This window comes from Thunnus albacares, chromosome 7 (assembly GCF_914725855.1).
Source record: "Thunnus albacares chromosome 7, fThuAlb1.1, whole genome shotgun sequence".
NCBI lineage: Eukaryota > Metazoa > Chordata > Actinopteri > Scombriformes > Scombridae > Thunnus > Thunnus albacares.
In genome coordinates this window covers 14,038,889-14,052,878 of record NC_058112.1, presented here as the reverse complement: position 1 = coordinate 14,052,878, position 13,990 = coordinate 14,038,889, and the positions used below count along the sequence as shown (strand labels likewise).

The 13,990-nt window shown below is 40.6% G+C and overlaps 1 protein-coding gene across 1 annotated transcript; it reads left to right on the top strand.

Moving 5' to 3' along the window:
- Positions 1–454: 454 nt before the first annotated feature.
- Positions 455–7,686, top strand: LOC122986253 (fatty acyl-CoA hydrolase precursor, medium chain-like). Its single transcript, XM_044357427.1, has 13 exons — positions 455–710; positions 2,046–2,238; positions 2,325–2,466; positions 2,732–2,865; positions 2,946–3,099; positions 3,198–3,302; positions 3,414–3,512; positions 3,653–3,796; positions 5,102–5,179; positions 5,267–5,414; positions 5,503–5,652; positions 5,754–5,826; positions 5,976–7,686. Exons 1-13 carry the CDS (start codon positions 566–568, stop codon positions 6,160–6,162), a joined length of 1,752 nt encoding a protein of 583 aa, XP_044213362.1. The 5' UTR covers positions 455–565; the 3' UTR covers positions 6,163–7,686.
- Positions 7,687–13,990: the final 6,304 nt, after the last annotated feature.

Here is a 13,990-nt window from a genome sequence, read left to right as displayed (position 1 = left end):
GTCCAGTGCAGCCCCAAAATATAAATATAGACCTGGAAATGTGCAGAATATATCCCCTTTAAGTGTTTTAAAGTTCTTTTTATCCTCCAATATGGCTTGATTTTGGATTTGGAAATCACCTTGCAGGAAGCCAAAATTATGTTTGAGCCTTTACCTTATGTATGTGATTCATGTTATTGCTCTGTAGTGCAAACAAAATGGCATTATTAAAGCTTTGCAGTATAGAAAAATATAGTATGTGCTCCTTAGCTTAGAATATGAACAACCTGACTATCAGGTTTTAGCACTTTGCTGTTGGAGTGTGCTGTACAAATAAACTTATAGGCCTTGTCTTGCCTTTGAAAATGACAGATGACAGAACCCCCTCCATGAAAAAACACTTTGGCGGCCAGTGGAGCACGAGGAACAGTTGGAGGGCGTGTCGTGCTATCTGTGGAACACCTGTGGTGTAATATCAGCTGAGTCACGCATTAGTTGGAAGGTCATACTGTATTAAGCGCAGCACTATTTCGATCAAAGTTACTAATAGTGAAAGCTTCACAGGAGGCGGAACTTTGCTTGTCCCATGGGTCTGTCCTCTTCCTTTTTGTCGAACCAAACTGTGTCGCAACCCACACAGAGAGGATCAACCATCATGAAGCTCCGCACAAAGCAAACTTTCCTTTTTCTAGCGTCTGTTTTATTTCTCTGTGTTGCTGCAGACCTACATGGTGAGTAGGAGAAATATTTCTGGGATCCGGTACATCTTGCATGCACTGCTTCGACGCGCGCAGATTTACTTTAAACTATCTTCTAGATATCTTGTTCAAATGTATATCTTACTTACCTGTTAATTTTGACGAGTGGTAGTGAAGCAGAATATTTAAATATCTCTTGGACTCAATCCGTTGTTAACTTGATTTGCTTCCTTACTTATTCGCATTTCCTTGCGCTTTAACCGAGATTACTGAACTTTGACCTACATTGCGGCAATGTTTGCCTTTGGACACATAATTGTGACACATAATTGTGTCCAAAGGCAAGCCTATCCCAGATCCCAGGCGCAATGCGAGTTTTAATTATTTAGGCTAATCTTTTCTTTTGCTGGCTTCATTCTGATGCAAGATAATCAGAATATGGTAATGATTTTGGGTGTACTAACAAATATACTCAGAGGTTGTGGTGTAGCTTATTGGGGGCAAGCTCAGACAAAAATGTCAACACACTCATAATCTTATGTCACAGTCATCCTCTGCATTCACTGGCCCCTTTGCAACCTGACCCGCAGAACCAGCTTGAATGAGTGAACAGGCTTGTGTTTCACCACAATTTAACTTGATCCACCAAACAGTCTGCATCAATAATGTATTGAGTACAAAAAGCTGAAGCATTTTCATTGATATTTTTTGATCATTCTATCAAATTCCTCTTCCAATAGCGAAAGATTAATTGGAAAAGAGATGGGTTCCATCACAATTTCTCAGAGCCCAATGTGCCATCTTCAAATTGCTTTTTTTTTGTCTTACCAACAGACCAAAACCTCAAAATATTAAGTTTCCAGTCGTAAAAACTGAGAGAAGCAGCAATTTCTCACACTTGAGAGGCTGGAACCAGCAAATGTTCAGATTTTTTCCTTGATAAATTACTTAAACAATTAAACTTTTATTGTTTTTATTGTTGATTTTATTTCTGTCTATAACTAATCAATTGATTAATTGTTTCAGCACTAATGAGTACTTTAGTTAGTTATACCAACAGCACAGCAAACATTGAAGACTGTACAATTATGTCTTTCACATGAATTGACTTGGCTGAATCCAAATGGAAAGCTGTTGTATTATCACCACTTTCCACTTGTCAGTTGCACACAGGCAATAAACTGGCATTAGCCTCTTTCTGTGTAAGCTACACAACAACTAGAGGTTCCATATTTGGAAGGATTAAGCTTGTACCTGTTACTTAGCTCTAATAGTTATGTTTCCGCAGAATCGTTTTACAATGACTCCACTGTATTGATAAACATGTGTTGTTTTTGCTACATTATGATTGTCCTCATATCCTGACAGCACCTGAAATCCACACAAAGCTTGGGAGCCTGAGAGGTGAGTATGTGAGTGTAAAGGGGAAAGAGACTGGGGTCCATGCCTACCTGGGTGTCCCATTTGCCAAGCCACCCGTAGGCCCTGCTCTGAGACTGGCTGCACCTCAGCCTGTAGAGGGATGGGAAGGAGTGAGAGACGCCACCCAGCAGCCACCCATGTAAGACATCCACGTGCTCCACTTGTTGGATACTGTACTTGGAAGTATTGTCCTATTTTGTATACATAAGTGTCTCTTTTTTTCAGGTGTATTCAACATAAGCAGTTTACTATAGATCTGCTTGATAAACTCGGTGGCATGTCAGTAGTTCTCCCAGATATTTCAGAAGACTGCCTTTACCTCAACATTTACACTCCTGCAAACAAAGCTCATGATGCCAAGCTCCCAGTAAGAACCCTTTGTTGCAGATTAAGAGTCCATAATATCAATATAAATAATAATTTCTTTGTTTACTATCAGGCTGCATTAGGGTAATCTATAACAAGAACTTATTACTTGTCAGTAATTCTCACAATCAATTTAACATTTTTATCTTGAGTCTCATCAATTTAATGTAGTTTGATTGAAATTATTACAAGATCGGCTTAGTAATAATAAAGTAAAAATGTCCTTTATGCTTTGTGGAAAATAAGGTCTTTCTTTATCTGACCAGGTCATGGTTTGGATCCACGGTGGAGGGTTTGGTATAGGATCAGCTTCAATATATGATGGCTCGGCCTTGGCTGCTTACCAGGATGTGGTTGTGGTTCTGATCCAATACCGCTTGGGACTTTTGGGCTTTCTTAGGTAAAAAGACTTGAGTTTCTGAGCACAGTTAGAATAAACATAGTATGATTATGTAGACTATAACTGTATTGTCTATCCAGCACGGGAGATGAGCACATATCAGGGAACTTTGGCCTGCTGGACCAGGTAGAAGCCCTGAGGTGGATCCAGCAGCACATTCACAACTTTGGAGGAGACCCTACTTCAGTTACCATATTTGGGGAGTCTGCAGGTGGAGTGAGCGTGTCCCTCCTGGTAAGGACGAAACTGCAGATAAAGTATTACAATTATTTCACTGCAAAGTTACTACTGTCCACTGAACCTTTCATATTGTCTGTTGCTTGAATTAACAGCTTCTCTCACCATTGTCTGATGGCCTGTTCCACCAAGCCATTGCTGAGAGTGGCACTGCTGCAATGGATTTAATCATGATAAATGATCCTCTACCAATAACACAGGTTAATCATCTGATTGGTTATTTTTCTGTGCAAACATTCTTCACAGTACAGTATTGAGAATGTCACAACATCTTTCTTTCCTTGAGATGAATCCCTGATATCTGTCCTCAGGTAGTAGCGAATATATCTGGATGTAGCATCGAAAGCACAGTGAAGATTGCTGATTGTTTGAGAAACCTCGATATTGATACTATTGTGACTATTGGGCAGGTGAGATACTGTATGTAAAACCGATATATGCTGATGGGGAATTAGTTGAACACAAGCCTATAATACTTTCTGCAAGACCTCTATGAAATGTTCACTTTCATGTGGCTGTTTTGTCCTCATCTCAACTTTTTCCTCTCAAGGACCACACACTAAGATTTTCTGTGACTGTTGATGGACACTTCCTGACAAAACCTGTGGATGAGCTGTTCCATAAACATGAACTTCTCACTGTACCGTTCATGACTGGTGTTAATAATGATGAAGCGGGTTGGTTACTTGCTGAAGTAAGTGTGAATGCTGAAGTTTTTGCTGACATTTGTGTGACTTAAAGGTTCAGTGTGTAGAATTTAGTGGCATCTAATGGAACAGACTTGGCAGAAATGTAATGTAATGTTCATAAGTATGTTTTAATTAGTGTAGAATCATCTGAAAATAAGAATCATTGTGTTTTCGTTACCTTAGAATAAGCCCTTTATTTTTACAGAGGAAGCGGTTCCTCTTCCACAGAGCCTGCCATGTTACACTGCCATCTTTCTACTAGGGGTGTGCCCGAATCTGAATACATTATTCACAAAAGCACAATTAGTGGGTTTTTTACAAATATTTTTTTCATACAAATATTTTAAAAATGATTTGTTTTCGGGAAGAAAAAAAACATGTCAAATACCAGCGTGAAGGTCGGTTACATCACTATCTCAGTCTCTCTCCTCTGCTCACTGTTAGATCTATCAGCAAGTCTCAACTAGGCGAGTCACATCCACCTGCTACATGACGCACATTTCCTAATTTGGACATCACTCCTGGAGTTGGGGGTGTTCCCCAGAGATAAAGCTGAGCTATTGACACACGCAAAGTGCTCCCAAGAGACTCTCCATAACCTGTTGGTCCCCTTCTCCTTTCCACAAAGTTTGGTTGTAAAAAAAAATAGGCAATAAATGAAAAGTGCAAAGCAATAATCGCCTTTGAAGTTCTTCCCTACACGTTACATGCTGTGCTCTCTCTGTGTTATGGGTGTATAAATAGGTAGAGGTCTGTCTGCAATGAGGTGATGAGTAAAGTTTTAGCTCAGCAGTCAGTGCAGTCATCTATATTCTGAGAGACTTCAGTTCGAGACCTGGTGTGGGGACCTCCTTCGTAAAGTAATTTATTCATGAACACTTATTGTAACACTTACATTGTCTAAAATTAGAAGTGTAATAAAAACAAAAACAGGATTTTTAAGCCTATTTCCACTTTTATTTGAATACAAACACAATTACAAATAATTTTGCTGCCTCAACAAATATAAATACAAATACCAATACTGGGCTTTCTGCACATCCCTAATTTCTACAGTAGCCCAGAACAGACAAACCACATACTGGCTCTAGAAAGGGCCTTTCTCGTGTTTCGCGGAATTTGTGGCCACGATAGGTTCTCCTACACGCTTGGAGGGGGAAGGTGAGGGGGAGGGGTATTCATTTGGTTGCAATCTGCAACCTCACCACTAGATGCCACTAAACCCTACACACTGGTCCATTAATAGCTTACCAATTTGCAGATGTGCCCATTAAATATGCAATTTTAATCACAGCTGCTTCTTCCATTAGTTCTTTGCTCCTCCAAACTGGACTGAGGGAATGGATCGGGAGCAAATTGTGAACATGCTGTCCGCCTTTTACTCTGATGTAAGACAGCCACTGCCTGACGTTACAATATTACTCTGCTTCATCATGCTTAAGCTTCTCTGACATTGTGTTGCTCATTTTCTTAAGCCCAAATATGCAATCATCAGAGATCTGATGGTAGATGAATATATTGGAACTGGTGAAAATCGTGTGAAAAATAGAGAAGGGTTTACTGAGATGCTTGGAGACGCAATGTTCACCATTCCAGCCATTAAAGCTGCAAATGCCCACAGAGGTAAACTTTTAATAAAAGATTCTTTTTAAGAACAATTGCTGTCACACACTTTCATAAACAAGATATATCACACCCGTCTGTCTTCTAGATGCAGGCGCCCCTGTATACCTGTATGAGTACCAGCATCCTCCCAAATTTCTGCAGGCAAAAAGGCCAAGCTTTGTTGGGTGTGACCATGGAGACGAACTCTTAACAGTATTAGGATTCTGCTTCACTACCACTCATGTTAAATTAGCAGGTAAGTGCAATATAAAAATCACAATATCAAATCACAATATCAAATGATAATCTCTGTGTTTCGTAGAGTGCAAAGTGTTTGACTAGACTGTCTTATTTTAGATGCATGCCCAGAAGAGGAGGAACAGTTAAGCAGAACCATGATGAGCTACTGGGGCAACTTTGCTCGCACAGGGTAGGAATTCACCTTCATTATAGTTCATAATACACATGGAGATAAGACAAACTTCTTTATAACGTGTGTGTGTGTGTGTGTGTGTGTGTGTGTGTGTGTGTGTTTGTGTGTGTGTGTGTGTGTTTGTGTTTGTGTGTGTGTGTGTGTAGGTCTCCTAATGGGGACGGCCTTGTCCACTGGCCAAAGTATGGAGTAGATGAAGAATACCTGGCAATTGGTATAACAGAGCAGGTAATTGGTCAGCACCTGAAGAAGGATCGCTTTGTTTTCCTGACTCAGACAGTTCCAGAGAAGATCCAACAACATATGGAGAAGATGGAGCACAGCGAGCTGTAGAGCTGTCACCTCTCATCTTTCTCTGTTCCATCAACCTTTTTCAATTCCTACATTAAAGAATAGGTTCACATTTATTCAAATCTATCTTAAAACAATAGTCAGGTGCTTGCGTGAACCTTTAAACTACAAGGTTTTACTTGATGTATAATTCATTTATACTGACCGTTAGAAGATCCATCTCTAACGAGCTTTTAATGTAATTAATGGGGGCCAAATTCACAGTCCTTCTTCTGCCAGAAAATGTATTCAAAAGTTTATCAGAAGCTAATATGAGACTTCAGCCATCCAAATTAGTCAAATCAGGTAGATATCATCCAAAGTTACAGTCCTTTTTTCAAATTCCCCAGTTTTTGATGCAATCCTTCTACTGTAGCTCAGTAAGGAAACCCTGCCCAGGGAAACACAAAGAGGAAACTTTGTACTAAAAAGACTAACTTTGGAAGATATCCACTTACTCATCTGGACAACTGAAGCCTCATATAGGCTTCAGGTGAACCTTTGGATACATTTTTGCCAGGAAGGAGGACTGTGGATTTTGGCCCCTATCACTTACATTGAAATCGCATTAGGAAGGGATCTCTAATGGTCAGCATGAGCAAGAGGAATGACTACAGCAAGCAAAAACTCTTTCAGTGTTCATATAGGTATCTCACTGTTGTTTCACGACAGACTAGAAAAACTGTGAACCGAACCTTTAACTGCAAACAAGTCAGCAAGAAGAGATTGTCTTGCCCTGTCCCTAATGTACTAACTACCCTTACACAGAGACATAACTTGACAAGTGCTCAGTTTTAAACAAGCCAGTAAATTTACCAACCAGTCATACCTTTTCACATTCACAAAAATGCATTAGGTTGACTTTAAAACATGGAATAACGTCAACAATATACCAAGGTATATCAGTAGAAAATGCAGATACCCAGTGCAACAGAAGTGAATGCAATTGTTGGAATAAATCATAGACTGTATAATGAAATGATATGTACACATGAGCACTATGTCTGTCGGTACGATAGTCACCCTTGCCCTCATTATAAGCAGAGCACACTGACAGACATACATCGTGAAGTACATTTAAACTGTGATACAACCGCTTAGCTTAGAAAAAAGTGAGTGAACTACATAGTCAGTGACTACAAACTTTTTTGAACTGAACAAAGTGATTTGTAATTTCCACCTCTGTAAATAATATTAACTAATCAGAAATTAGTTTCATCCTTGTGTGAAAGAGTTTCCAAATGACTGTAGTACTTCAACAATATTTTAAATTGAATTTGAACACAAAATGTTGACGTGACTTATATTATTGCTGTTGTCACAGCCTGAAACAGGTTAATTTTTATGTTTTAGTTTGTTTTATACAAAAGGTTGGCTTTGTCCCATGATTATAAAAAAGCAACAACTGAAAATCTGAGTTGAAAATGTAACGTGACATCATATTTCCTGCTACAGAGCTGTGAAAATATGTGGTGAAACTTCCTTGTGTGTTTCATCATATTTGAATAAAAGTGATGTATTCTTACATTTCAACATATCACACTGCATTGTTTTTAACACAGGATTGAACTGATTGAACTTAAATGAGTGTGCTTGTGTGTGTGTGTGTGTGTGTGTGTGTGTGGTGGCAGCTGGGGGAATACAAAATTAAAGGGGTGAATACTTTTTATAACCACCATCCTGTATATTGGCCATCAAGTTAAAAGTATATCGTCTCACAAGTGTGTGTATGGGACAGACAGGAGGAGGACCCAAATGCAGACACCGAGGGCAGGTTGAATGAAAAGGGCTTTAATAAAGAAGTCGAAAAGACAGGCTTACAGGTCGGTAACAGCAGATAGCCCAAAACAAGCAACAAGTCCAAAGGGGCAAGTCAGGCAGGCAGGCAGGTCATAAACAGGCCAACCACAGGAACGGCAGGAACAGGTTCAGGAACAGGGTGGCTAGAATAATGAATAATAGGAATGGATGACCGAGGAAAGTACAGGGGAGCTATGAAGGAATGGGCAGCAGATGCAGACAATTGGGGGCATCTGGTGGACAAGTAGAGAATGGCAAATGCCTAAGAAGAGAGAGTGGGGCTGAAGGCAGGCACACAGGCAGAAAGGACAAGGGAAAAACACATGACAGAGGCAGGAATCGTGACAATATCCGTGGTTGGTATTTTAGTGAGTACTTGTAAAATGTAGAGGCCTAAATATAAATGTGTCCTTGAAGTGCATCTTAAACCATATATATCCCTACTTTGTTGTATCCACAATTTAAATGTCTCCTGTAAATGAATTGGATTCTATTTTTTTTTTTTTTTTTTTTTTTGTAAATCTTTTTTATTAGATTTTACATTTTTTTATACAGAACACACTCAACATAACCTGAGCCAGGGAGGCTCTCTGAACCATAGTAACCCCATTATCTCTTCCCACCCATTAAAGAATATAAAATAATAATAATAACAATAATAATAATAATGAAATTAATTACATAAATAAATAATAAAATGGAAAAGGCTAGACAGATACATAAAACCAATGTGCAAAGTACATCTACACATGTAATCCACATACTTTTAAAAAAAAGAGGGGGGGGTGGCATCTAATCACTCTGGATAATAGCTCCAGCTAAATACTCTATGAAGGGCCGCCAGGTTTTGTCAAAGACAGTACCAGAACCCACCAGTGAGAATCTAATCTTCTCAAGTTTGATATGAGATAGGACCTCCCTAAGCCAGCTATTATGTGCAGGGGGAAGCACGTGTTTCCACTTTAACAAAATAAGGCGTCTGGCCAATAGGGTTGAGAAAGCCAGTACGCAATGCTTTGTCACAGGGAGATTAGGTATTGTAGATGGGGGAGACCCAAACAGTGCAGTGCAAGGTTCAGGACTAAGATTCACCTTAAGCACCTTAGCAAGAGTGTCAAAAACTTGGCGCCAGAAGCTAGTGAGGGCCAGACAGGACCAGAACATGTGCACATGATTGGCAGGTGACTGCTTACATCTATTGCAACTGTCACTGGTGCCAGGGTAAATTTTCGCCAATCGAACATTTGTGAAGTGCACTCTGAAAAGAACCTTGCATTGTAACAAGCTGTGTCGAGCACAAATGGAGGATGAGTGAACGAGTCTAAGAATTTGATCCCACCTGCTGTCTGATATTGGTACCATTAACTCTTCCTCCCAGGTCAGTTTCAGGTGTGTCGTCTGGTCAGAATTCAGGGAGTCAATGGAGTTGTATATCACAGAGATGAAGCGTCTCTGGGCGGGGTCGAGAGAGAGCAAGGAGTCGATCAGAGACCCAGGTGGGTGGTTAGGGACGTAAGGGTAGGTGGTTTTGACAAAATGCCTGACTTGAAGAAAACGGAAAAAATGAGAGGAAGGCAGTTTGATTCTGGTAGCAAGCTCTGTAAAATCGGTAAAAAGGTTTTCTTTGTACAGGTCTTTTATATGCAGCAGGCCCTTGTTTCACCAGCTGTTGAAAGAAGGGTCTGACAGGGAGGGTGGAAATAAGTGGTTTTCAGCAATCGGGGCTAAAGTTGAGGGCCCATTCAAGCCATAATGTTTACAAAACTGCAACCAAATTTTCAATGAGTTGACAACAACCGAGTTCTGTGAAATATTGTGAATCTTAAGTGGGAGTCGCGTCGTAAGGAGGGACAGCAAAGAAAATTTTGAGGACTGTAGTTCTAACCTTGCCCATGAAGGACCTGTGTCAGCTCCACTATTAAGCCCGTGGCAGAGCTTGTTAATGTTGCATGCCCAGTAGTATTGGATAAAATTGGGTAGTGCAAGACCACCTAGCTTCTTTGGGAGTTGTAAAACAGTTTTCTTAATGCGAGGAGGCTTATTCAACCATAAGAATGACGATATAGTTCAGAGTATTTGCCGAATTGGATAAGGATGTCTGTAATAACAGGGATGGACGAGACAGGGTTCGATACATATAATAACGAATCGTCTGCGTACAGGGACAATTTGTGGGTAACGTCATTCCTAGTGATGCCTTCCACTCCCCCCTCATCACGAAGCCAAATGGCCAGCGGCTCTACAGCTAGAGCAAATAGGAGGGGGGAGAGGGGGCATCCCTGTCTGGTGCCCCAGTGAAGGGTGAAGGAGGGTGACCTCACTCCATTTGTAATGATATGGGCAGTTGGGGAATTGCAGAGCAGTCGAATCAATGCAATAAAGTCAGAGCTGAAGCCGAATTTTGACAGGATATAGTACAGGTACTCCCACTCAACCCTGTCAAATGCTTTCTCAGCGTCTAAAGAAATCACCACTTCCGGCGTGTCAGGGTTGGGGGAGCCAATAATTTTGAGAAGTCTTCTGGTGTTAAATGAGGAGTTTCTTCCAGCCATGAACCCAGTCTGATCCGTGGAAATCAGGGCAGGAAGGACCTGCTGCAAGCGTGTGGCAAGGACCTTCGTGAGAATCTTTTGGTCGATGTTTAAAAGTGAAATGGGCCTATAATTGCTGCATTCAAGGGGGTCCTTGTCTTTTTTTAATAAAAGAGAAATGTTAGCCTCAGATAGGGTTGGGGGTAGTTTGCCGCAAGTGAAGGACTCACTATAGACATTGACCAAGTGAGGAGCTATCAGATTTGAGTATGTTTTGTAGAATTCTACAACAAACCCACCCAGGCCAGGGTATGTGCCATTTTGAAGCTGTCCAATTGCCTCCTGGGCCCCTGACAGTGAGATTGGTGTACCTAATTTGACAGCCAAATCGTTATCAACTTTGGGGTATGTAAATACGTCTAGTGGGTTGTGGCCTTTCCAGTTTTCAGGCGAGTACTCTGAGGTGTACAGGTCTGAATAGAAATTTGAGAACACCTCATTTATAGAATTGGGGTCAGTGACCACTGTCCTTGATAGTGATTTTATTCTGGGGATCAGTCTTGAGGCAGCTGCAGTCCTAGCCTGATGGGCAAGAAGTTTCCCTGCTTTATCTTCCATTTCAAAATAATGTTGTCTTGTTTTTAGCAATTTTGCCTCCACTTTGGATGTTGACAAAAGGTCAAACTCGAATTGGAATTTAAGACATTGGTCATAAAAAATGGGAGTGGGGGTGGTGGCATATTGTGTGTCAATCCTCAATAGTTGATCAGAGAGCCAGCCCCTCCTCTCCATGTCTGCCTTTTTCTGTCGAGAGGCAAACGAGATGTTCTGTCCTCTCAGATGAGCTTTACATGCCTCCCACAGGGTGCCTTTCATGACATCTGAGGTGTCGTTTAACTGCAAGAAGTGGGTAATTTCTTCCTGAAAGAACTTTTTGAAATGAAGATTGTTAAGTAAAAAGTTTCCATTGAATGTGCGGGGGCCTACGGTTTGGGAAGTTTATTATAACTGATGTAGGAGCATGGTCCGAGATCACTATACTGTGGTACTCGCTAGTGTTAACCCAGTGCAGTAGCCTATTATCAACAAGGAAAAAAATCAATCCAAGAGTATGTCCGGTGAATGTGGGAGAAGAAAGAAAAGGCTTTGGTAGATGGATTAAGATATCGCCATGGGTCACTTAGGCCAAGCCGATCTGCGAAAGATTTCAATGTGGTAGCAGTTAGACAGAGCGAATGGCCTAGAGGAGGACCTGTCTAAGGCAGGATCCTGAATAAGGTTGAAATTGCCGCCGATGATGGGATAGTGGCTGTCCACATCAGGGAGGGAAGAAAAAAGGTGCATTATGAATTTGTCATCACCCCACACAGGGGCGTAGGTACTCACTAAAATAAGTGGGATGTCGAAAAGTCTTCCTGATACAGCCACAAAACACCCATTTGGGTCCTCAATTAATTTTGTGGGTTCAAATGTTACATTTTTACTGACAATGATAGCTGCCCCTCGTGCCCTCATGGAAAATTTAGAATAGAATACATGACTCATCCAAGGTCTTTTAATACATGAAATCTCAGGAGTCTTAAGATGAGTTTCCTGAAGAAAATAGATATCCGCTCTGAGTTGTTTCAAATGTGAAATCACCTTGTTCCTCTTAATAACTCCATTGACTCCCCTAACATTCCATGATCCAAACAGGCAGCCCTGGTTTCGAGGTGTAAGTGTGCTATACATTACTCACCCCTTTTTGGGGGGAGGGGGGGCAGGGAAAACAAAAATAATAATAAAAAAAAACCCAACAATAAACAAAAAAAAAAAGAAAACACAACAACAAACCAACCCATTAACACCTGTAAAACCCCCTCCAGTTTTTATACTCACCAATCCCATAATGTCCCCGTTCCCGCAGGATAAAATTACCCTTACAGCTCCGTCCTTCCAAATCAATGTTCTTGGTTTTAAGCTTGGCGGAGGTCTCAGATAAGGCGGAGCATGACACTTCAAGAGCCTGGATACGTTCTTCGGTTAAATTAGCATTGGTCTCCAGGCTCGTTATTCTTTCACCGAAGTCAGTTATTGTGGCCTGAACTGTGTCAAATTTAGCTTCAAGAGCGGCAAACACTGACCTGAGTTCAACCGACAGTGCCACCACTATGGACTGGCGGTGTTCCTCCAGCAGACTAGTAAGAGCTGGCATGCTAATTTGGCTAGCCGTAATGGGTGAATCATCTCTTTTGGTGTCTTTTTCCTTTGCAAGTCTGGTACCGGAGAACATTGCATGTGCTGAAATATATTACTCATTGTTACCAAAGCGTTGGGTCGAAGTCAGGTTAGAAAAAGTTGTGTTTTATCAGGTCAGCGTGGGAGAGCGCAGTACATGCGTCTACTCCATGGCTCCTCTCCACCGGAAGTCTCTGCATCTTGGATTCTAATATTAAACAATATTTTGAAGATATTGTGTGACATTTTTTCTATTCCTTCATGGAGTTTTTATGTCTCTCTGACTCATATTCTCATGAACCTTTTACAACAAAAAACAACTTAAATATTACCATACAGTTCTTACAAAGTATACAAATCAAGAATCTTGTATGTTTCACTTGTACATGAAAAATCACTTTCATGACATGACAGCCTTTGGGGCTGTGAGAAGGGATGATTGAGATGTGCATGTAGTTCAGGAAAAGGTACTACATAGCAATTAAATTCCAATCCTTTTTTGACTCAGTATATTTGTTAGAGCAGGCAAGCCAAGGGATTTAACCAACTAATGGACAACTAAACATAGAAACAATCATGTGAATTAATCAACCAGATATACAAGTAAACTGTGTCATTGTGAAATTGAAATTGACTATATGGTTATATGTGTTTAATTTATATGCTTCTGTAAGTTTTCTTTTCTACTGAGGTTTCAACTTCTACCTCTATGGGTCTTGGACCTGTTAACCCTACACACAAACCCTTGACCAATAACTAAATGCAAATTTAAGCCTAACTATATGGTTTGGAGGGTCAGTCACACTAGGCCAATCGGCCTGGTGCATGGGGGCCTTTGACCATACAGAGAGGCTCCTGGACAGAGAGGCAATAAGCATTTGAAAGGATGGATGGATGGATAGGATGGATGGACGGACGGCACCCCGCTGTCTGTGAGACATAGTGACAGTTAAATTTTAAATCCATTACATTGATGTTTGCTCATTTAGCCTAGATTATGAACAGACAAGTTCATTATGTTTTAGCCTTTCAGAAAGACCCATGAATGAATCCCTCTGTAAGAAAATACTGTTTTACTGTTTTTTGTTTATGTTCCCACATTTTTACTGGTGTTTTTATGTTCTATATTGAATTGATTCCTCTTTGTTGTTATACAGGTAGTTGTTAGAAGCAATTTGACCCGGAGTGATGATGTGTTTATCAATGATGAATACTCTCTCCAATGTGAGTGAATACAGGTATATATTACTTTTATGGTCAAGTTCTCCAGGGAAATGAGCCGT